Source organism: Crassostrea angulata, chromosome 10 (genome assembly GCF_025612915.1).
Source record: "Crassostrea angulata isolate pt1a10 chromosome 10, ASM2561291v2, whole genome shotgun sequence".
Taxonomy (NCBI): Eukaryota; Metazoa; Mollusca; class Bivalvia; order Ostreida; family Ostreidae; genus Magallana; species Magallana angulata.
The window spans coordinates 11,059,778-11,085,384 of NC_069120.1; the positions used below are offsets into that span (position 1 = coordinate 11,059,778).

Consider the following 25,607-nt stretch of genomic DNA (forward strand, 5'->3'; position numbering starts at 1 on the left):
CCCCGAGGGACGCAATATTGCCCGACGCGAAGCGGAGGGCAATATTTTCGTCCCAAGGGGGCTAATATAATCAATGTTGCCCGAAAACACAGTCAACATTTGTTTTGTTATATGAAGAAACAAACCAAAATTTAAGAAAGTAATTGAAAACAGATCGCCGTAATTTTCTCAGCTCAACAAAGAATTCACAAATTCAATTTTGTGCAAAGTTCATTTTCAAAATATCCTCAGCATCAAACGGTCACTGGTGATATTCCGCCGACCGTAAGAATTAACATACAGACGTTCTACCTGATTTCATTTCACAGTAATTCGCAAATCCTTATATCCGTTATGATAGCAAACCGTCGTATTGCGCGTCCGTTGTTTACTTGCCTTGACTGACTGTCTATTATGACGTCACCTTGTTTTGGAGTCGCGAAGAGTTATTTACGTCATCGTTTACGAATCAACAAATCAGAGGCGATTATTTGAAATGGAGGGAATGTTCTCTAGATATTATTCCTAGCCGGTCAATATCAAAAAAATATTGACCGGTCAATATTTTTCGGACGAGCTAATATTACAGTTATTGACTATTTGTCTATATAGAGTTATATAGTGAGAATATATTACTGAATATAACAAATATATATATATTTTATTTTTTTTTCTTTGGATAGTCGATCCTGTCTTTCAGTTCATTGACTCGTTAAGATGTCTTCTATTGTTGTATATTAGTAACTGATGCATTACACAATGTGCTTTTTTTTAAATTTTAATTTAACACCATGTATTTTAAGTAAGTAAACATCCTTTTTGACGATACAACTTACGCGAGTTTATTTGATTTTGTTTGAGTTTTACCTTTCACAAAAAGCAATTGCGGAAAAGTAAGACGGAAGTTACACTTGAACTCCTCTCAGTATTGTTGTCCCGGCCGGAACCCTATTTACCGACTATATAAATCCTTTTATTATCTTTAACTACATTAAAGTTACAACATATTGCAAATAGTCCTAGTATTTACGAAGGAGATGTGAGATGACAGGGTTAGCAAAAATTAAAATCGGGGTTTACACTTCCTAAATTGTAAAGGATTTTCAAAACTTAATTTTTAATCCAATCCTTTTTAGATACTGTTTAGTCATAGATAGGGACTTTCTAGTTAGAAACAATTAGAAACATGTTACAAAACAATTTGAAGCTCTGGATTTTTGATATGATATTAAATCTATCCAATCCATCCATTAATTCATAATTACATTCTCCACATCTTTCAATGTATAAGTCCTCACGTGTTGTTCCGATACTAATAGAATCATTCATTATTACGAGTGTGGGATAGTGAAATTCCACCGAGGGGACAAGATTCACTGTCTAGGACGAGGCTTTGCCGAGTCCTAGACCGTGAATCTTGGCCCCGAGGTGGAATTTCACTATCCCACACGAGTATATAATGAATGATTATTTTTCTCGCATTATATTAGCTTAAAAAAATGATGTTTGACAACTTTCTGTTATGACGTTCAAAAGTACTTTCGGTTTATCCCTCCGCGTGCTTCAAATAGTGCAAGTTAAATGAAAGCATACGACAGTTTTTTCAATCAAAATATGAAAAATTGTAATAAATTATGCAACACAATTACTTAATGGATAATCTCAATGCACTATTTTGCGTTTCCCTACGGCAGACAACGTTTGTTTACGTTTTAAAACAGCGTAGTAATACACAGTGTAAGGCAGAAAAATCTCACACTGCTGTCTCACACCGGACAAACCGATCTCACACCGGTGATAATGCGAGAAATGCTTATCCCACACACGAGACAGTTACTGGCATCCACACAACATATGACCTTCTCCTGCGGTAAACAAACGAAAACGTGTATTCACATCCTTCCCATGAACGCATAATAATGCGGGCAAATTTAAACATGTGTAAGTGCATGTATATATATTAAAGTGTATTACGAGCAAATAGGCATGGGCTGCATCAAAACAACTATTTAAATCATTTGAAATTTAGTCCCGTTACCTTCCTGGAAACGCCAGCTTGTCGTCGTGAGTTTTATTTAAAATTCTTGACCATGAAAGTGAAGCTGATTTTCCATTCTAACATTATGCCATACTAAAAACGTTAGCTATACATCTAATTTCACTCAGCTCCTCAATAGACACAAGTTGTGTTATCAAGTTCAATTAGACGTCGATTCACCTGACAGAAATTCCCGGTACTGTAATCTGCACGCGCTGCCATTCTAGAAAGGTCACTAATATGCATGTACATGTTATTTTAGGAATAAAAGATATGACTTTTTACACCTACTGGTAAATGAATGATTCATCATTTACAAACTGTCACCTCTGCATATCAAAGAGGGACCACAAATGACGATTTTCACATTTTAAAAAGTTACTTTACTCTGTCCCAAGTTTCTTCTTCCACCACTTTTTGCATAATATTTCGATAATCAAAAATACCCAAAATGCCCAAACTATGTTTATCAACTAGAATGAAAAATGTCCAGATTATCTGTTTTGAAACGCCCCCTCTACCGCTGCAGCTTTCAATACACAACCGAATATAGAAAGTCTACAGGGATTTTGCATTACATTAGACATAAACACACTCGGATGATAACGTTTAAAACTTGTGCGAGGTGTTCCGAGTAATTGCGAATAGAGAAAATTATAAATCTGCGTAAAAAAATTTGTTTTCGTTCATTTTTATTTCTCCGGATAATATATGATGAAGTGTCGATGAAGAAATCTTGGGTTTTCCCCCGTATATCGATTTCAATTGTATTTCTTTGACAGGTATGTGAATTTTCGTTAAAATTTGTCAAGTGCTTACATGTACAAGTGAGAGCATAGCGTTCCTATAGCTTCATATAACATCAATTTCACTGCTAATTTCCTTCCTTTTAATTTATTTTTTACATGCTCATGCTCCCAAAAAAAAGGGGGGGGGGGCTCCATTTTAATTTACTTTTTTATTTGCAAATTCAAAAAAATGTTTGCTGCGGGAAAATGTTTGCGGGGGTGGGGGGCAGGCTCCCCTTGCGACGTGCCTGTTTATTAAATCATAACGAGTAGTAAATAGTTTCTGAAATCAGCAGAAAATTAATTCTTAATTATAGATAGCACGATGCATAAGAAGTATTTAAGTCAAATGGGCATGAAATATGCAATTTTGCATATATAATTATTATTTTCAATTTTTTAATTCAGTAAATATGAACAAAAGCCCAGGCAGATTCGAACACGTGATTAGGAATTCTTATGAGTAAGTGAAGATGATATTCAACCAAATCGATTGATACAAACATTTAAATCTTCAGCTTGTGACGCTGTGTCTATAAAACGAATAAGTCTTGATGTACTGAACTATTGAAATTTAAAAACTAGGTTTTTGCATGATTGTATTATCATATTATAAACAAATAGATTTGAATTAACAAACTTTAATTGAATTGTAATTTTCGATAAAACCAATTGACATTTGCGCCATCGTATTTCCGTATATTCTTTCTCAAGTACATGATTTTTGTACGAGCAAAAATTAAATGAGATAAATTGCAAAGTTGCTTAGATACTAATCGGACTGAATGTTGTTGTTTTTTTCAGAACAAGTAAATCATGATGAGATTAAAACCCCACACTACCAAATAAATCAGAATACGTCTAGTCAGTCTAGGGTATTTTTAGGTCCTCTGTTGTAAATGCAAAATATTTGTGCAAGAAAATCTACCAAAATCTCATAAAGTGAAAACATAGTTTTAGTTTTATTTACTTTTCTATGTAATTTAAGGAACATAACTGTGTAAATACATGTACATATATCCTTAATGTGGCTAAGATAATCATGTATAATTATTAAGATATGTGATCAGATTTTAACATTTTGATACAATTTAACCTATGACTTATTTACGGAAATAGATACAGTTGAATCTGAGATAACATTTTTTTTCATTTTGGAATTGCAAGCTTTAAAAAAAGCCCAGTGGACATTCAATATGTACATATGTAGATATAGATTAGTACAAAAACAGTAACAAATATGATTTTCATCTGTATTGTTTTTAAGTTTACAAATAATCATTCATTCATTACCTAAAATAGATTTTATGAAAAAATCAATGCAAATAATTTGTAGAGATAAACCTCTGGCATATTTTCTGTTAGCCTCTACCAAAATTGTATATCCGTAAGGTGAAAGGTGCCACTATATTCTAACATGGTCTCACTTGTTATAGTCAGAGTGTTTAACTAGCATGGAGTGGTTTCATGGAATTAGTGAAATCTATGCAAGAGAAGTAAAAATAGTAAATGAAAGAGTGATAGGAATTGAAATAGGTAATGAGAGACACAAACTCTTTATTATTAGATGTCTCCTCCCTTCCACAAATCTTCCGAAGAATACAAACAGGCGATAAAAGATCTGTTCGACTTGTTTGACGAGCGTAGTGAAATTGGTCCCGTAATACTATGTGGCGACTCTAATACAGATATTAAAACAAATACAGCAGTTTAAAGTCAAAACTCCTTTAGGAAACTATCTTAACATCTTAATCTCATCTGACAACCATTTTACGTTCCAAACAAAAGATAAAAATATTTAGATCACTTCTTGACTACATCTTTGTACCCGAGTAGATTACTCCAGAAGTGAAATATAAAGAAATATTTCAAGACTGCTTACGATGTTTCTGACCACTTTCAGTTACTATGTGAAATTGACATCCAAAACATCTTCACTCATCTACCATCAGACTATTCAAGAAATATTCCAAAAAGAAAGTTAGCTGAAACAAACAACCTAGCAGCATATGGAATTACATGAGATAATCTTTTAAATTCAACAGATATGGTATGTCATCTAACGACATGTTCCTTATCCATCTAACCGCTTCTTTTCTATCATCTGATGACGAACATATTCCGTATGGAAAATTTAATTCACACATCAAACCATATTGGAAAAAATCAGAGTTACACAACGCCCATTATGAAATGTGGCGTTCTAGAGGAGCATGGAAATCAGAAGGTTCACCTAGAGACAAAAAAAAAAACCACGAATCGTATGTAAATTACAAAAACACAAAATGTAAATTTAGAAAACTTCACAGATTAGCAAAAAAAATTGGACACAAACAATATTTGATGAAATTGACAAAGCCGCCGAGATAGATATAGGAACCTTTTATAGAACAGCGTGGAAAAACCCCAAAAAAACGAACAACCACAGCACTACCTTCCAAGTTAAGATATAAAGAAAAAACTGCTAAAAACATAATTGATATGTGTAATATTTGGCAGGAATATTATTCAGATCTTGCGTGCTAACAGCACTGTCCAGGTAAATTCGATGATAACTTTAGAAACTATATTATTAATAATGAAATCGTAGAAAACATCGATAATAATCTAAACTATCAGGAAAAACCATTCACGGAACAAGACGCCGCAGATAACAGTTGAGGAAATAACGCATCACATTGAAAAACTCCTAAAAGGCAAAGCCCCTGAACCAGACTTTTTTATAACAGAGCACCTGATATACAGTGGTCATATTCTTACTGAAAAACTATGTCTACTTTGTAATGCTAAACTGAGTGAAAAGTATGTACCCGAAATGTTTAAAGTTGGAAAAATAATATATATCTATAAAGGTAAAAATAAGGATAAGTGTGATCCTACTAATTACAGAGGTATTACATTGACATCTGTAGAGATCAAACTATTTGAAAAAATAATTCTATCAAGAATGGAAAATGACCTCGCTAACAAAAATGTATCATTCCCATATAATTTGCATTTGGGATCAGAAGTGATTAGCCATACCAGCTTGTTATGACTTAAAAGAAGCAATACGTTATTATGTAGATAAAGGTTCACCAGCATGTTGTGCTATTTTAGACAATGAAAAAGTGTTTGACAGAATTTGGCATAATGGCCTCCTATATAAACTATATGATCTTAATATTGACTCAAGGCTATGGCAAATTATGAAATACTGGTATAATGGCAGCAAATGTTATGTATCATTTTGTGGTGCAAACTCAAATTTGTTTAAAATTTTACAAGGTGTAGGACAAGGAAGAGTCCACGGTACTTTTATGTTTCTTTTAATGATTTGTTATCTGAAATTTGCCAAAATGGTAATGGTTTTGTTTTGGGCGCTATACACATACCAGGTATTTTACTAGCGGATGATACTGCTTTAATGACCAACTCGCTAAGATCTTTACAATGTTTACTTAATCAAGTAGAAAAATATGCATAGACTTCATTAAAATCCAAGTAAAAGTGTCTTTATTGTTTTTAACAAAACACAAAAATGTTCTGTTTCCTATAGTATTACATTATTTGGTAGTAAAATTCCTCAGTCTGATAAAACGGTTTATGCTGGGTGCCTTCTACAAGCAAATTGAAAACTGACAAGCTAACCGAACGAGTGTGCAAAAATGCAAGATCAAAAATCCACTCATTATACTCTATTATTGTTAGTAACTCCGACATCCATCCAGTTGTGTCTGCCAAAATATGGAAACGTGTTGTGCTACCCTCTGCCCTCTACTCCTGTGAAATATGGTTGTCACTGACACTCACCGCCATGCAACTCCTGGAGTATAAACAAAGACACTTCTCGAGAATCATTTCCGTACCCTCTACAGCGAGGGTTTAGACCAGGGTGTGTCAGTATAACGGCAGCGTTTGTCTTATCTGAAACTGTTAATCACATTCGACATAGGAAAAACGTTATAAATGTTCGTCTCAAGAACTACAATGCTGTGATATTGGTAAACAAGCACTTTCCGATTGTGTAGATTTTAAATTATTAAAACTGCGACCCCAGTGCACTTTTTGGGCCCAAAGAAAAGTTCAAATTTAAACAAAGAATAAAGAGGGAACATGTTTAAAACGTTTTTCTTCATGAACTACAATGCTTCAAACTGTGAAATGAGTATGCCAGCGTTCTCATATAGTGTAGATTTTTTATTGTTCAAACCGATACTGGGCCCACAGGAGGGGCTTAACGTTCAACAGAGAGGAAATCTGAAATCTAGTAATACAATGCTACGATTTAATTATGATATTATTTCGTAATCATTCCCATATCCTCAAATATCTATATCAAGTTCAAGAAGTTCAGCAGACTCGCTATTTTACATTATATATATAGTGCCTGTCTGGGAGGGTAACAGTTGAAATTGACACCCCGAGAAAACCATTGTCAACCGACGCGAAGCGGAGGTTGACAATGGTTTTCAAGGGGTGTCAATTTCAACTGTTATCCTCCCAAACAGGCACTATTTATTTTGTTATACTGAATGTCTTAATTTTTAAGAATATTTTACTGCTTTTATATAGGAATAAGGTGAATTCTACAGCGAACCGTACGCGCATAATTTTCGCGCATGTAACCATTTTTTAATGTTACCCGTTGCTAAGTGCGTTGCTAACGCTGAGGGTAATAGAAAGGATTATGAACTGCGTCTTAACCAATCAGATTTCAGTATTTAACATGAAAGTATTGTCAAATCTTTGACATTCTTAGGTCTATGGTCATCAAAATCTTTTAGTTGGTTTACTATCTCAACATAGGGTATTTTTATTCGAAAGTACATATAAGTCATAGTAACCTATTTTTCGCTTTTTATTATTATTTATTTCTTAATTTTTTATTGGAAATGTTGAGACAAAGGATATTAAAATTGGTCAGTTGATATCCTAAAAGTAGGTTTCAAAAACTGATTAAAGTTTATCTTTGTCAAGATCTTACTACACATATACTTGTAATTAAAGACAAATAATGAACGTGACTTTTTGAATATCTAGTGGCAGTAAATGAATAAGAAAATTATACCATGTATTTGCCATGTTTCTTTTTCTTTTTTTTTTTCTCTTTTTTTAAAGTCTACCATGTACAATTAAAAATTTAGAAATTTACGTACATATTTGTTGCCTTATAATAGCTGGTTAAAATATAGCGTACAATTACACTTAATAGTTACAAAAATGTTGAACTAACTTAAAAGTGATAGTCAAAGAAAAGCTCGATAAATTGGGCGATATAATGATAGCATTATACCTGGCCTACTGCATCAACAAATTACCTTCACCATCGCAGTCTCGAAGCTTGACTGTCAACAATTTACCTGACATTTTATTATAGTTTCGAGGATTAGAACATCAAAACAAACATTTTAATATACTGTTATTTTAACGTACCAACTTTTGATTTTGCTATCATAATGAAATATGACATTGAAACCTAAACACTAGTGTTGTATGAACATACTAAAACGTTTTTCAAAACAAGCTGCAAACGTGTTAAATCATCATTTGAAATCCAGCATACGAATATGATAAAGAATTTGTTGATCAAGTAATGTCAGTAATAAGGAATCATTCTTTGAATATTATTAGGTGATCAAATACGGTCGGGCGTGATCAAATCTATCATAAAGTCATATGGGCTTATTTGATCACCCCGACTGTATTTGATCACCTCATAATATTCAAAGAATGATTCCTTAAATAATTTTTAGCAATTGTACAATTAATAATTTTATTATTAATTAATTGACATGGTTAAGTTTTTTCAACTTCGTATTATTTTGCAAACCCCGCTTGCTCCGTAACGATAAGTCATTGAGGAAATGTATTGAACCATACATTACCAATTTGATTCGTAGTGTTATCACAGACAAATCACTGGAAAATGAAAATATCGATAAATTGCAAAGAATGTTGATTATATTTTTAACATTTTGAATTATTGGGAACCAGTTTGTCATTTAATCGTTTACTTTGATGCATTGGCCAGCTAATGAATATGCTTTGCAATCTATGTTGGTGATATTTTACACCTTGATTATTGGAAACCAACCTGTAAGGTGCTCTGTTTCTTTGATTCATTTGCGAATGTTTATAATAATTAAAATGTCAGGACAACTTCATAATGCTTGCCTTCATTTGGCTTTCTATTTCAAAACTTATTTTTAACATCTCGTTTTGAATACATAGTTTTAGGAAATAATTTTAGACGAATCGAAAATATTTAATAGATTATATGCAGTTGTTGTTTGAATAGCTATTGAAACAATGTATTTTTCTGATATTTTTTTTTGGCCTTTTTGTCAAATCTGTGCATTCAAAAAATTGTTTCTCGATGGATGTTTTAGGAGTATTTTGTTTGGTTTTCATTGTGGCACGATGGTAACTGATGCTCCTTTAGTAGCCTCGTGTTTCTCCATCATATTGTCATTTGTTTATTACGATCGATGAACGAGCAATTACGGTTGCGGCAAATCGTTTAACCAAATATTTTGTGTTTTCAGGAGTTAAGGTTGTTCATTGTATATAATACGTCCGATTCTCGATTGCGCTCGATAGCTGCGCCTCGAAGAATATGATATCGGTGACAGCTGGACAGCATCAATTTAAGAAGATGTGCAGTTCCTCTGTTTTTTTCCTAAAAGCTGTTGCACATAAAATGAAAAAAAAAAAAATTAGTAACAGAATTCGATGTATTTTTTTTTTACATACAACGTTATACATGAAGAAAGATAGAATTATATCTGAAAACTTCATACCTACTTTTTTAAGACTATTAAATGAAATCAAATGAAATAAATGAATAGTAAAATGGTAGCACATAAAAATGTAACAGATTTTATGCTTTTTTATAAAGGGAATCCTTAGTATTGTGAAAAACTGCCTCCTTGAAACAAAATTAATTTCATATGAATATCAAGAGCCAGAATTTTTTTTAGAAACTTCCATTTCCAATTTGTTTCTTAAACAGGCATATTTGTAAAAATCTTATCTTATCACAGAAAAACGTGAATACCTCCGAAAAATAAGCACGATGTGTTCATTTTTCGCAAAATTCAACGTGTCTGGTTTGGTGGTGTTGTAACGTTGGTTGGCCCCTTGCTGACCCGGTCCGGTCTGACGTTTTGATTCATTTGATGCGAATCCCAGAATTGTCGGTATTTTTTTAAAGTATAATTTTTTTATCTGTCGTAAAGATAATACCGGTGTTGTATAGTGCATTTCTCCCCTAACCATCCCCCACCCTTCCCCCGTAAAATCGCTATGTAGCAGTTTTCTCCAACGGTTTACAGGCTATATAGTGGTATTCCTCCTTTATATAGACAGATTCCCCCCACGGAAAGTCTACTTTCTGGTAGAATTTCCCCCTTTCTTTTATTATGGCAATGTTTATGGCGGATCTTTTATGGCAAGATTTCACAATATATAAAATGACATTGTTTACTCATATTAAAAATTACTAAGTCTTAAGCTCCTATCAAAAAACGTTGTGGCAAATCTTGACTGGTGTGTATCTTTTGAAGAAAAACGGGGTCAAAGATTACAAAAATTTATTACCTCTTTCATCACCCAAAAGCCGTCCATTTGATCATGGAGTAAAATTTTACTTCCTCTCTTATTCTTGAAATCTAGCGACTGGGTGCAATGATAGAATCAGAAATGATTTTAAAACAAAGGTAATTAGTAATTATAATTACAGTGTATGTAATTAAAAACGAAATAAAAGTAAGTTTTCAAATATTTACTTTTTTTTTTATTGATGTTTTTATCATCAAGAATCATATTCTAAAAAAAACCGCAAAGATATACACGTACAATATCAACAATTTGTAAGCAAATGGAACTAATAAATAAGTTATACACGTACAACGTAAACAATTTGTAAGCAAATGGAATTACATGTACATTTTATAATCAGAATAAAGTTAGTTACTTGTTATCAAATGCGCTAACATTTTAAGCCATCTTAGTCACCAAGTGACCTATTGCAAATTGTCCTTATCGGTCATCGTGCGTCGGTCGTCGTCCGTCGTGCGTCGTAACAATTTACATTTTTAACCTCTTCTTGAAAACTACCCCTTTAACATCTAGTTCTTCTTGAAAACTACAACGGTTATTTATTTATTAATATTATATTATAAACAAATATAATAATACTATTTAATAATATAAAATTTTATATTAAAATAAAATTTTATTATAATAATTTTATTAATTATTATAATATTATATTAATAAATTAATATTATATAATATGATATATTATTGGTGTTTACAACTTGGTAATATATGTATTTACCAGGTATCTCTCTGTGTTCTCTTTGAGTTTTGTAGCAGATGCTTCTTTTCGAGAGTTATTACAGTAAATTATGTATATTTAACATATGCATTTCACCTTGTTACTGTTGCTTTCAGTAACAAGTTCATTATATTTTTCTGTTATCATTATGCCTCTCACAGACATATGCCACGGTATTAACAGCGCTTAAAATCAGTGTATAAACATATGAAGTATATTTTAAGATCTTATAGATCTTGATTTTGTGTCAATTGCCCGATTTAAAAGGCAGGTCAATTCGTGAAATATGAATTGTGATTGGCCAGAAATAAAGAGACTGCAAACTCGTTGTCATAAAGACGCGTTGTTTGATAAAGGGATACTACGTGTATTAATTCACTTTCAGCCGAGCAATGAAGATGATTTTATCAATGCTTTGTCTGTTTTATGCAGTGGAAGCATACACGTTTGCAAATATTACCAAACTTTACAAAGATTTGTTCACAAACTATGAAAAGGAATTCCGACCTGGTGAGAACCAAAGTATACAAACCGAATTAAAAATTTCTTTCTACTTTAAGAGTATCGATGAGTTCCAAGACATCAATAGGAAAATGGGTTTATTAGGCTCTCTTGGTGTGGAGTGGAGAGATGTTCGCCTCGTTTGGAAGCCATCAGACTATGGTGTAGGTCTTAATCAAACTTTTGTTCCAGTTGACAAGATTTGGACGCCGTGTCTGTTCCTGACAAATTCACATGAAGACAATCAACCGATACTTTCCGGTGGATTTTCTTGCAGAGTTTGGTATGATGGGAATGTATCATGCTTGGCGCCGCCTATCACTTTTGAAGCTTTGTGCTCAGCCAACACTACCTATTATCCCTTTGATACTCGACGTTGTATTTTGCAGCTCTATGTTTCAGGATATTTTCATTCAGATTTAAAACTTATGCCTAAATCATCCACCTTAAACACAGATATGTATATATATGATGGGCCGTGGTCTATAACTAGCACTTCTATTTATCCTTTTACTCATCACGTTGATAATATTAGTTTTGAATTATTGTATCTGACAATTGATTTAAAACGAACCCCGGAAACATATTTGTGGCATATATCGCCAATGTTTGTTTTAAGTGTGATGCAGCTTTTGGTGTTTAGGTTGCCCTATGAATCAGGTGAGAGAATAAGTTTTTCATTAACTATTCTCCTGGCTGAGGTAATATTTCTAACTGTTACTGAAGAAAAGCTACCAAAAACTTCGGATGTACCAGTTCTTGTTTTTAAACAGTTTGGAGACATTACAATTAGCTTTGTGTTACTTATTGGAGTGATATATGCAAGTAGATGCTATGACAAAGCAAAAACTAAGGAACACGAGAAAACCGAAGATACTCCAGGTATTGTTCAAACAAAAGTTAAATATCCGTCAGGGGAAGTTATTGACAGGCTTTTTTTAATATCAGGTTTGATTTTGACGGTTTTGATCAATGGGATTTGCTATGTAATTGTGAGTTACTGAGTATCAGTATCATAATAAGTTTATTTCTCATGTCCATTGCATTTAATTTCATTAAGGATATTGTACTTTAAAGCTCTCTTAAAACAGATGTTTGATCAGTGTAATATTTTCATTACCGTTTTAAGTATGAAATACGTAACTTCGCTGTGTACCATTCATTTTAGTTTAATTTGTGTAGCTCTGTTTCCTAAAAAAACGTTAAAAGTATGTTATGAAATGCACAAAATACTTGCATAGGGTATTTATTTTTTATTTGTGTGGGGTCTTTTTTCTTGGTGAAGTTGTTTGTTTTTGTATTTTGCCAATAGTAAACATGTGTATTGTAATTTGTATAGTTGATATGTAAAACAAAAATAGCTAGGTCAATAAAGTATAATAGGCTGTGTCGAGACTTCCTAAAAATATAAACTAGAAACATTATTCCTTGTATTCAGAACATATTAAAAAGTTTTCTTAAGGCTACGTAATATTAGAATATGTCAATATTTTCATTCAGATTTAAAACTTATACCTAAATAATCGACTTTTAACACAGATATGTTTATATATATGGTGGGCCGTGGTCTAAAATTTTCCTTCCACGCATCACATTGAAAATATAAGTTATAAATTAATTTATTTAACAATTGAATTGAAAAGAACACCGAAAATATTTCGCCAATGTTTGTTTAACCTCCACCCATCTGGGTGAACATATCTGCATACAAACCCAATATACTAAATTACTTTAAGGTTGACGTTTATTCCGAATGAAAAAAATTCCACTCATGATAATGAAAAACCAACTATTGTGTGTTATAGACCTTACATGGTAGTGTTTTTCTTCACTTTAAAAAAAGTAGGTAAATATAGATTTCTAGTCCGAATTTCCTCTATCAGTTTTCAAATTACTACCAATTTTTTATTCAATATGACAAAAAACTTAATGATGATAATGCTAAAACACTTATTGTATTAAAGAAGCATGGTCATGATTTTGGTCAAATTCTATTTTTCTTTTTTTATTATTTACAATGCTCTAGAAATGCAATTCTAATTATGAAATAAAATTTGAGGGTCAATAGTTAAGCTACAAGCAAGATACAGAGCTCACAATTTTTTGTCATGTAATCAAGGTTCGTGCCCTGTTTTTGTTTACATTGGTTCGATATACCTGTAAAAAATCTTCCTTGAGCGGCTTTGTCTACCTTCTAATTAATTTTAAGCATAATTAAACAGTTTCTAACGTTTAACACATCCATTTTAGGTATAAGATTTGAATTTTCACTTTAGTATTCAAAATGTAAAGAAAAGCTTTGTTTACATAGCAAAGAATTGTAAGCTTTGTAACTCGCTTATAACTCAACGAATGACTCTCAAATTTTGGTTGCCTATTACAAATGCTTAACTGAAGCATTGTGAACATTAAAAAACGGAAAATTAATTTTTGATCAAAATCGTGCCCATTTCCCTTTACACTAAGTATATTGACCTTTCTCTGCTGGCCTAAAAGTTTTATTAGGTCAATGATTAAGATTTTGACATATGGTGTCTTTTATCATTTTAAATCATTTTTCAATATTTTTGTAGCATGTGCCATACGAGTATCTAAGCAAAAAAGCAACATAAAACTAACAGAACAAAAATTGTGTTGATTAACAAATAAAATCTTAATTTCAAATATTATAGTACTACCAAAAATATTTCAGTGGAAAACAAAATCTGAAAATTTTGTCCAAAAAGTCAAACTTTGTCAGAGCCTAATTCAATAATTTAGTAAAATATCGATTGTTTTGTCAATAATAATTCATTTTATAAATGCTTTTTGTATTTAAAACAAATTTTACTCATGAAATTGAACTTTTTAACAATCCAGATTTAAGAAATCAAACTCTGAGAAAACAACGTCCTTAAGGTATGGATTTCTAGCATGTGATCGACTAGAAAATAACAAGGGGAAAACAATTTTGGTGGAAAAAAATCAAATTTTTAAAATTTTACCGTTATTCATGAATAAAAGTCTGCAGTTTTCAAACTCTTTGGCGATATAAACTGTTTTAACAGGCGTTAAAATCGCCATGTTGTGACGTACTTTCAGAAAACGTAAAAGTCACGGGGTATTAAAAGTTGTAATATTGTTAACTTACCAATACTAGTGTCAAAAACGTAACTTTGATGTGTACATCTCATATCAGTTTAATACTTGTAGCTCTGTTTCCTAAATAAATATTAAAATTATAATACTAAATGCTTAAAATACATGCATATGTTATTTCTTTCCTTTTTGCCTTTGTTTGTATGTTTTGTGTGAGATTTTTGTTTCTGTCTTCTGACAATAGTAACCACATTTTACGAGTTCTTATAGTTGATATGTAACTAGTAGCTAGGTCAAAAAAATATATGATAAAGTATTTTATAATATGACTGTTTCATATGATACAATATAATATCATATGTTTTATTGTAATAAAATTATCTGATACTATTACTTATTAGGTTTGTTACTGACTGTTTAAAGAAATTTGTGGGGTCGGTAAAGTCCATAGAAGGCGAGGCGGAGCCGAGCCTTCTATGGACTTTACCGACCCCACAAATTTCTTTAAACAGTCAGTAACAAACCTAATAAGTGTTTTGTTTTGTCGAGGACCTAAAGTTTGATAAGTAAACAAACGTTTGTGTAGAAAATCAGTTCAAATAACGTTACGTCCGCCATGTTGCGCTATAAATTTTGACGCTTGCCTTTTAAAGAAATTTGTAAGGCAGCCACGTGACGCGTTTCATCCAATGCCGTCGCGACATTCTAGTCCGAGGCAAAACAAAATATGATAGTGTATCAACTTTTTTTGTATGTTATGATATGATATTGTATCATGATATTGTTATGTATAGTATTCAATATTATGATACAATATTGTATAATATGATATTGTATTATTTATTCATTATATTATCACATGATACTGTTACATATGATATTGCAATATATAATATTGTATTGTATGATACGATATTGTATACTATATAATATTGCATCATACGGTATTGATATTGGTTTCTATAATATAGTATTATATCACATAATAATAAATTATATAATTTAAGGCTGTGGCGAGATTTAAAGGACAGGTGACACAAAATCATTTTCTTCTAAAAACATTTTCTTTGATAAATATAAATCAGTTTATAACAATTTTTCCATTTGACTAGCATCAGATAAGAACACACAGCTCAATTAAGTGTGCTGAAAATCCCAGCTGCAGCAGATCTCCGAGTTTTGCCGATCTTTAATGAGATAAGAAACCCCTGTACGTTATTCGTCAAAGATGACATAGTCAGCTATCGGCTACATAGTAAACAGAGCAATGGACGAGGATTTATTTACACATACAGGATAGTGTATTTGTGTTGCAAATGATGATTTTGAAATAAAGCACTATTAGATTAAAGTGAATTTATTAAAGCATATTTTATTGAAAAGTTTAGTGTATGCACCCTATCCTAAAAACAAAGTAATAAGATTATAGAATGTACAAGATTACATGTACATAAGATAGTGGTAATAGGAATTGAAAAAAAGTAATTAAATTAGAATGAATCTGAAGATTCTGTGATTGATAATCATTAATTGCAGATTATCATCCTGTCAGCCAGACAGGCACCCACTTGCTCAGATTGTCAGTATTCAGTAAAGTTTGAAATATATTGTTTGAATAATATGCATATTAATCCAATCTTGCAGATCCAAAACATTGATTTGAATTAGTTGATATTAATCTAAATATTTTTTTTTCTTTAAAAAACTCAACTGGGGCACGATGAGTTAGATTTTTATTATATCACATATAAACCCTTTTTTGTGTGCTATTTGTAACAATTGGTGTTGCTGAAAAAAAAAAATCCATTGTCCATTCTGAATCTAATGTCAGTATATAAGAAGTAATCAGTGTGCATAACAGCTCGTTTTTGGGCTTTTTTTCTTAAGTTTGATCAATAGAGAATAAATTATACACACCTCAGAAGTACTACCAAAAAATGATCTTCATAAACTATTAAAAGAAAGATCAAATTACATTTGGATAAAATTCAAGGAGTCTGAGATTAATACGATTTTAAAACCTGAATACTATGTTAAGAAACTACTGTTTCAGTATTTACTGATAATGAAAATTGGTATATATCTATAGTTCTTTTAATGAAATTTCAATAAACGAACATGATCAAATACCATACTAAAAATGAAATTAAAAGATGTTTCGGTTATTAGTATTGAGATTAAGGTAGACCCCTGATTTAGTGGAATTAAAGAAATTTACAAAAATATTTGCTTACAGGTACCAGGATTTCTGGTGATACTTCTTAAATCAAAATATCCTTTATTAAGTCCAATTAACTTAATTAGGGTTTATTTAGGGTTTAAGATCCAGTGAAATTCCTGGTTACGAAAAGTCTCTATACATTATCACTTACTTTGTGTTGACAAAACAAAATCCTTTCTTCAGAAACAATGATTCCATGGTTTTGATGATTTTTATCTTTAAATTTACAAATCCAACATCTGGCATATTTTTTCCAGCATGAAGTATATAGATCAATGAAAAGTTAACAGAACAGGTCACAATTTTTACTCTTATTCATAATTGCTGAGGAAATAAAAATGGGGTTTCTAAGCTTAGAATAACTCTGTTTATGTACTGGGTTCTCAAACTTTTAATAGCAATGAGCAAAAGTTAATGACTTCAGATTTTAGACAAGAGCAATTCAGAAATCCCTATGGTTCAAAGATACAGCGAATGGGCAGTGTGTCGGCTATTACGTCGCACCGAAGGTTTCCGATCTCAGAGGCTTCAGATATGCATATTGAGGTCACGCGTCTTATCAGCTCAGTAATTCAGCAATAGCTGTGAAACTGATGGGAGTAGTAAGGAAAATTTTGCAGAAATTGTATCCCACTCACAAATCAACTTGTTGGTCAATGTTTTTGTGATTGTGTCACCTGTCCTTTAATTAACAAAAAAGCAAAGTAGAAACATTATTTCTAGCATCCAAAATATATAGTCTTATAAACTTTGTTAACTTGAATACCCCGGTATGTGGCAATCATGAACAAGTAAAAACCATATGTTCATTTTATGAATAAAAAACTTTTTCTTTGATTTTTCTTTTATTTCTCTGTTATAATGACGAAGGTTATTATTGGGTTTTCCAAATGATTTGATCATTTCTTGATATGAATCGAGGTTCATGTTAAATTAACTGTACAGCTCAGCCGCATGTGTGTGTGTGTGTGTGTGTGTGTGTGCGTGTGTGCGCGTGCGTGCGTGCGTGCGTGCGTTAAAATTCGCTATAAAGTGAGGGAAGCAGTTACCCAGGACATACTATATATAACATCTGGTTATTTTAGTTTTATCTGAATAAAAATCATGACCATTTCTAAAAGAGGTCATAAAGCTGCCAAATAAGAGTCTAAGATTTCCCGAAAAAAATAGGAGAAACATCAGTGTTGACCTTATGAAGAGTATGGATAATAGAATAAAAATCAAAGTTAAACATTATGTAGAAATAAACTTAAAGGATAATTATTTTCTGTTAGCCTCTACCAAAATTTTATGAATTAAGGTGAAAGGTGGCACATAAATTCTCATATGGTCTAACTTACATGTTATTGAGTATTTAATTAGTATGAGTGGTTTCATAATTTAAAAAAAAATCATTTTTTATAATTTGATTCACTTCCGAATAATTTCTTTCTAGGTAGAGAAAGATACTAATATATCGACCTAAGTTGTCAAAAATGACAAGAGTTGCTCCTCTTTCCTTTTTGTTCTCTTCTATAAATCAGATGGCCCAAAGTTCATGAAGTACACGTAGATGCATATTTGTATGTAATCTATATACTTCTACACTTTTTGTTCAAATAGGAAAATACGCCAGGTCTGAGAATACCAGACAAATATAGAGTTGTGGACAGTGTATGACAATCACTTTGATAATAAAAATTTTGAAAATTAAAGTTGGAAATAAAATGAGACGAAGATTGCGTTATAACTTATAAGCCTCTCACCAGTCTTATTGTTTAATTTGATGCAGAACTTGTTTTTTTTTTGTCGCATAATAAATCTTATAATTCAGAAAAGAGCTTTTTAGATTTTTGTTCTTTTGGCCAATGTAGTATTTTTCACGATGATTCAAGAAAAATTACAGGAAGCTCCAAATCCAGAGTTATTATAAATTATCTAAACACGGGTGGTCGTCATCATAATATAGCTTTTTTAAGGGATGAAAGTTGTAATAGCGAGAGATTTGTATAATAATGCCAAGAAATGAAAAGGGAGAAACCATTGATCTAAAAAGACCTGTTATACCCATGTTAATATACATGTACGTGTAGAGGTGTATGTAAAGTGATAAGGTATTTTAAGGCTATCATTGTTTAAGAAGGCTCGGTGGCCATAGCCATTTACCTCCTTATGAAGAAAAGCTCTGTATACAGACATATGAAAGTGCTTAAATTTTAAAGCTAAATATTTTGGATATCTATAAAGTAAATGTCAATATAAAAAAAAATATCATATGTTAAAGTTTAAGACAGTCTGATGGTTAATTTGTTGACCACCCGGCCGCCTCCTTAAGCTAAAGAGGTGTTACATATGCTGGCAAAGTTTTTGACAGAGTATATTTCATGTTTTTTTGTTCAGTGTAATTTAAACATGTATCAAAAATATTTATTCAACGTAAACTGTTATATCATATCAATAATTTTACTCTGTTTATTCCTGGATAATTATAATCATTGTCTAAAACTGATCACGAAATTCACGAAATATACGAATTTTTCTTTTTTTCTTTTTCTTTTTTTTTTTGGGGGGGGGGGGCAATTTATACTAACCATGTATGATAAAAATGAAAGTATTGACGGGAGTTGTTTTTATTCAGAAGTTAATAAAAACATTTGAAAAACATGACCTGACGAAATGAGGAATCTACGTTGAATTTCTTTCATCATTAGTCACGACATAGAAAAAAAAATGAAGGCATATTTTTTTCTAATAGCGAACCAAGTTGTGGTTCAAAAAATGGAAAATGGATACAAATAATGTGACTCAGGGCTAATGATTAAATGCCTCTAAAGTAATATGGAACAACTTCCCCAAAAAGATATGAATACCCTACAAGCTAGAATTTAGTGATATTGTATAGAATTGTACATGTATGTCCAGATAAATACCTGCATATATATTCAATGTATTTATGAATACGCCTCGTTGAAAAACAAGGCTTCCGAATACATTCCATCGAATTCATCAATTATTCTCTGGTGTTATGTCTTGTCAGCAGTGACGATTTTCCATTCATGATTTGTACTTAGGTCTAAACACTATTTTACTTCCGTTTTGCCAGAGTAGTTGCATAGGAAAGTTGAAAAACATAGTAACCAAGTCTTAAAATAATTATAATACAATAGGTTATACTTGGGTATTATTTTATTTTCAGCCATTTTATATATTTGAATTTGAACTAATTTTAATTGTCCAACTCATCTGGCCGAAATGTTTGAGCTTTTATGTCTGACTTTTTGTCTGCCTGTTCGCCACCGTGCCAATTTTAACCAAACTTTGATACTTTTCATAACCAGACTATCAAAGAGGGATCCAAATCGTTAGTAATCGAATTTTATTTAGAATTATATTTTTTTTAAAAACTACAATGAACAAAAATTGTAAAGGAAACAGATTTTTTTCGATAGCCTTAGGGAAACAGAAGTTGGGGAAATGTGAGTGGTCCAATTAGATATTTAAAAATTGCAGGATGATTATAAGGGATATCATTTGTGAATATAAATGTCGGGATAGGTGACCGTGTTCATAGAAAGTTACAAATTGAAGGAAACAATTTTCTTAAATGTCAGTTGAGATCGGGAACTTGATAAAAATTTCTGCCGAATAAGGTTCTTTGCTTTAAAGATCTCTAAGTATGAAATACAAAGAGCAAATTGACGATTCAAAAGCTATCAGATTCGAGAAATAATTATAACCTTCACGGTTAAATCGATAACGGTGAAACTTATAGTTAAACAAGGTTTGGACATGTTCTAATCTGTGTGCATTTTAGAAGTACTTATGAAAGCAATCTTTGTAGGTCATCAGAAAGAAATCTCATTGGCATGTAAAACCAATTATGGTTGATGTGAAAGCTATCGCAAGGTTCACATTCCTACAAGCAAAATGGTATCTAAAGGGATAATTGACATGATTTACATATTTTTTTCTTCATTCAGATATACATGTAACACTAGTAACACTAGTACTGAAGTTTTATCAACACATAATAAATTGTCAAATTTATGAAAACTTTTGTTCGGATGACAATCGATAAATGCTAAAGGTCCACATGAATAAACATTTATTAATTCAATTATTAATTTACAGTATACTCTTAATTTGTATTTCAGATGTCAAATTTGTTTTTTAATCCACTGTTAAGAGACCAAAGAAAACATAACATTCTTCTGTAAAAACAGGTTCAAGAGCTATAATCTATGATATTGATGTAGGTGTAAGTATATCAATTTCTATTAAATCATGGTCATTATTATATAATGCTTGGCGTTATCAAAATGGAAACTTTTAATTTTGTTGGTATTGTTGTTGATAGTGTTACGCTAAATATATCAAACGAGCAATGTAATGAATGGGCCTCAATGGGTCTCATTCTTTATTCTTCAAAAGATTGAATAAATTTATATATGTACGTTTAGTAGAGCGGGAATCATGTCTGTTCCAATTTCTCAAGTACACTTTTTTGCAAGAGCAAATATTGAAGAGGTCAAGGTGCAAAGTTGCTGAGATACTATTAATTCTTGAGCTATTCGCCGTAGCATCATTTTTTTTGCTCATTTGCTATTTTTTCAAATCTTTGCCGTCGCACACACTAGACTGTATGTTGGTTTTATCATGGTAGCACTTTAAAGGGGCATGGTCACGATTTTGGTCAAAGATTATTTTCCGATTTCAGTATTTACAATGCTTCGGAAAGGCACTTTTAATAGACAAATAAGCTGGAAAAAGATTTTTTCTTGGTATTTTGAACCTATGTATACAAAAAAGAGCACGAGCCTTGTTTACATGACAAAAATGCTGAGCCCTATATCTTGCTTACAACTCTACGAATAACTCTAAAATTTTAATTGATGATTAGAAATGCATTTCTAAAGCATTGTTAATAATAAAAACATAAAAATAGATTTTGACCAAAATCGTGGCCATGCCCCTTCAAACAAAACGATACCAACGCTGAAATAAATCAATCTAAATGCAAGAGAAATCAGCATATGATAAATATTTATGAAAAAAAATCTACCAAAGCCTGATGAGGCGAAAACATATATGATACTTATCACAGTTCCCAAGGACATTGGCTATTAATAAAAAAAATATTAAGATAAGGTCTATTTAGTAAGACCTTATGATTTTTTGGAAGTATTTTTTAACAGTTTCTGTTTGGGCCTGTTGAATTTTGGTCGGTGTAGTAGACATTTAAAGCTTAACATTTTAAAGCATTTCTTCTCGGCTATTGTAATGCTTGCTGATATAGAATTCCGTAACCATTGTCAGAGTATAACGGCGGGTTTCTTCGTGACTGTCGAAGATTGGGATTGGTCAGAGGTGTTAGAGACTGCAAACTCATCGTCATATAAACGCGTTGTTTAATAAAGGGATACAATTATAATTCCACTTAGAGGAGCGATTAACTTTATTGGCATCAGTTTTGAAATGTTTATGCTAAATTTATCATAAAAATTATGAGCAATATACTGATGGGTCTCAATGGCCCTCATATATATACGTTTACAACTGTACAAAATTTTTCTTGAATACGGAATTGGTTTCATAACCATTTAAAAATGTCATACAAGTATGTTTAGTTTATTTACTTCCATCCAAATTCTTCAACGTAGAGGAGATATGCTTAGTCTAAAATATAGGAGACGAATAGATATAATAGATATGTTCTTTAGAAAACCACTATAATATAATAAGGTATTAATGTATCTTGAATAACTCATTGGAGCCGTTTCTGAGTATATCATTAGCAGGAAATAAATTTAAAAAAATAATAAATTTACTCACTCAGATATTTCTCTGCGCTCTCTGAGGTTTGCAAATAATGAATAATTCTAGAGAAAAATTTTGATTTTTGCTTAGAATTTTGCTCTTATTTGTTATCAGTATTCTATCATATATATATATATATATATATATATATATATATATATATATATATATATATATATATATATATATATATACATCCTTCTTCAGGTGAACGTACATAACTTATGTACGTTCACCTGAAGAAGAATGTAAATCCAGAAAGCGCTAGTGAATAGAAACTTTGGAACTGTTCATTTTCTTTTTTGATTATTTATACTGTGTGATATCACCTTTCACTCATTTTGGATTATATATATATATATATATATATATATATATATATATATATATATATATATATATATATATATATATATATATATATATATATATATATGAACTGTGCTAAAAATCAGTGCATAAACATATTAGGTACTTATTAAAGATCTATTATAGATCATGAGGACCATCACTATATACTAGTAATTTAAAGACATATTAGGGTGAAGTCGATTTAATAAAACTAAATGACTGAGAATATGATCTCTTGCAAGTATTTTAAAGCAATTTTTGTTTTGGCCTGTTGCACTTTGGTCGGTGTTCTAGACATTTAAAACTCAATTGTTAAATGTCGTTTATTTCTGCAAACTCGATGTATATGCAACCACTTTCATTGTGTAAAGTGTATTTACCATTAACATGTCACAACTTGTAAAACAAGTCTGTTTGACAGTAAATTGTTTAAACTTGCCGATGTAAATTTGATTCCCTAGCCATGACCTAAGAAAAATGACGGGATCCTTTGTAAACATAGACTTGTGATTGGCCAGAAGTGCTAGAGATACCGTCATATAGACGCGTTGTTTGAAAAAGGGGTATTATTATTCGACTTACAGCGAAGCGATGAAAGTGTTTTTGACAATTTATTTTCTGCTTTATGCAGTGGAAGCATACACGTTCGCAAATATTTCCAAACTTCAAAAGGATTTATTCACAAACTATGAAAAGGAAATCCGACCTGGTGAGAACCAAACAATAAAAACCGAAATCAAAATTTCATTCTACTTGAGGAGCATTAAGGAGTTCCAGGAAATTGATAGAAAAATGGGTTTAGTAGGCACTCTTGGTGTGGAGTGGAGAGATGTTCGCCTTGTTTGGAATCCACCAGACTACGACGGTGGCCTTAATCAAACTTTCCTTCCCGTTGACAAGATTTGGACACCGTATCTGGTCCTGACGAAATCACAAGAAGAAATTCAACCGATACTTTCCAATGGATTTTTTTGCAGCGTTTGGTATGATGGAAATGTATCATGCTTGCCGCCTCCTACCACTTTTGAAGCATTGTGCTCGGCCAACATTACCTATTATCCATTTGATACTCGACGTTGTATTTTGCAGCTGTATGTTTCAGGATATTTTTATTCCGATTTTAAACTTATACCTAAATCAGATACCTTTAATAGGGATATGTTTGTATATGATGGGCAGTGGTCTATAACTAGCACTTCTATTTATCCTTTCACTCATCACATTGATAATATAAGTTTTGAATTATTGTATTTGGCAATTAATTTGGAACGAAGACCAGAAACATATTTGTGGCAAATATCGCCAATGTTTGTTTTAAGTGTGCTGCAGCTTCTGGTGTTTGTGTTGCCCGATGAATCAGGTGAGAGAGTAGGATTTTCATTAACTATTCTCCTGGCTGAGGTTATATTTCTTACAATAACTGAAGAGAAGCTACCCAAAACTTCGGATGTACCAATTCTTGTTTTTAAACAATTTGGAGACATTTTTACCAGCATTGCAATACTAAGTGGAGTGATATGGGCTAGTAGATGCTATGATAAAGCTAAATCTAAAGAATCCGAGAAAACAGAAGAAACACCGGGTGTTGAACAAACAAAAGATGAAAATATGTCGGGGAAAAGTGTTGACAAATTGTTTCTTATTGTATGTTCTTTATACACGGTTTTAATTAATTTTTTTTGTTATATGCTGGCAAAATTTTCATAATCAATTTATTTTACAGGCGCATTGCATCTACATGCAATATCAATAAGGCAATTGTACTCTGCAAGTATATCAAAAAGATACTAGTAGCTGATCAGTGTAATATTTTTAACCAATACTAGTATTAAAACGTAACCTCGGTGTGTAGAGTTCATATAAGTTTAATACTTGTAGCTCTGTTTCCTAAATTAATGTTATGATTATATTATAAAGTGCATAAAATACATGGATAAGGTATTTCTTTCCTTTTCGTTTTTGTTTGTTTGTTTTGCTTGGGATTTTTATAATTTTGACAATAGTAATCATGTGTATTGTAATTTGTGTAGTTGATATGTAACTATTAGATAGATCAGTATAATATAATAGGCTGTGACTTAAAACATAGCAAAATAGAAACATTATTTCTTGTATCCAAAATATGTTAACAAGTCTTATAAACTTTGTTTGCGTTTTATTTAAAACTGTGACAAGCAAAACTAGCATACATGTACAGTTACTATGGGGTTTTGTGAATAAAAGACTTTTCCATTGATTTTTTTTCTGTTATTATATACCTATGACCCCTAAAAGGGCCCAGTTAGCTCATCCTTCCTTTGGCATCCTTTAGCATTTCAAAATGATAATAGAGAAATGCTGGTCCATTATCTCCCTTATCTTGAAGACTGAATCAAACATATACCAGGGCAATGTAGGGGACCTATCGGGCTAATATTCCCCGGTCTGGAATTTAGGCTGTAGGGGTACTATCAAGTGGCTCCCAGGGGTTCTGGTTCATTTCAGGGGTTTCTATCTCACTTGAGTCTCATTAAAAAATCTTTAAAACACTTG

The 25,607-nt window shown here is 31.7% G+C and overlaps 1 protein-coding gene and 1 pseudogene across 1 annotated transcript; both read left to right on the forward strand.

The window, feature by feature from the left end:
* Window positions 1-4,372: 4,372 nt before the first annotated feature.
* LOC128164880 (neuronal acetylcholine receptor subunit alpha-5-like) lies at window positions 4,373-14,993 on the forward strand (annotated as a pseudogene).
* Window positions 14,994-23,462: 8,469 nt separating this feature from the next.
* LOC128164882 (acetylcholine receptor subunit alpha-like) lies at window positions 23,463-25,222 on the forward strand. Its single transcript, XM_052828940.1, has 2 exons — window positions 23,463-23,483; window positions 23,637-25,222. Exons 1-2 carry the CDS (start codon window positions 23,463-23,465, stop codon window positions 24,780-24,782), a joined length of 1,167 nt encoding a protein of 388 aa, XP_052684900.1. The 3' UTR covers window positions 24,783-25,222.
* Window positions 25,223-25,607: the final 385 nt, after the last annotated feature.

Excerpts from the sequence above, each read along its gene's own strand:
- LOC128164882 (XM_052828940.1), top strand. The coding sequence starts at position 23,463 with ATGTCACAACTTGTAAAACAA. Across the intron at positions 23,484-23,636 it reads TGTCACAACTTGTAAAACAA|GGGTATTATTATTCGACTTA; the intron begins GTCTGTTTGACA and ends TGTTTGAAAAAG.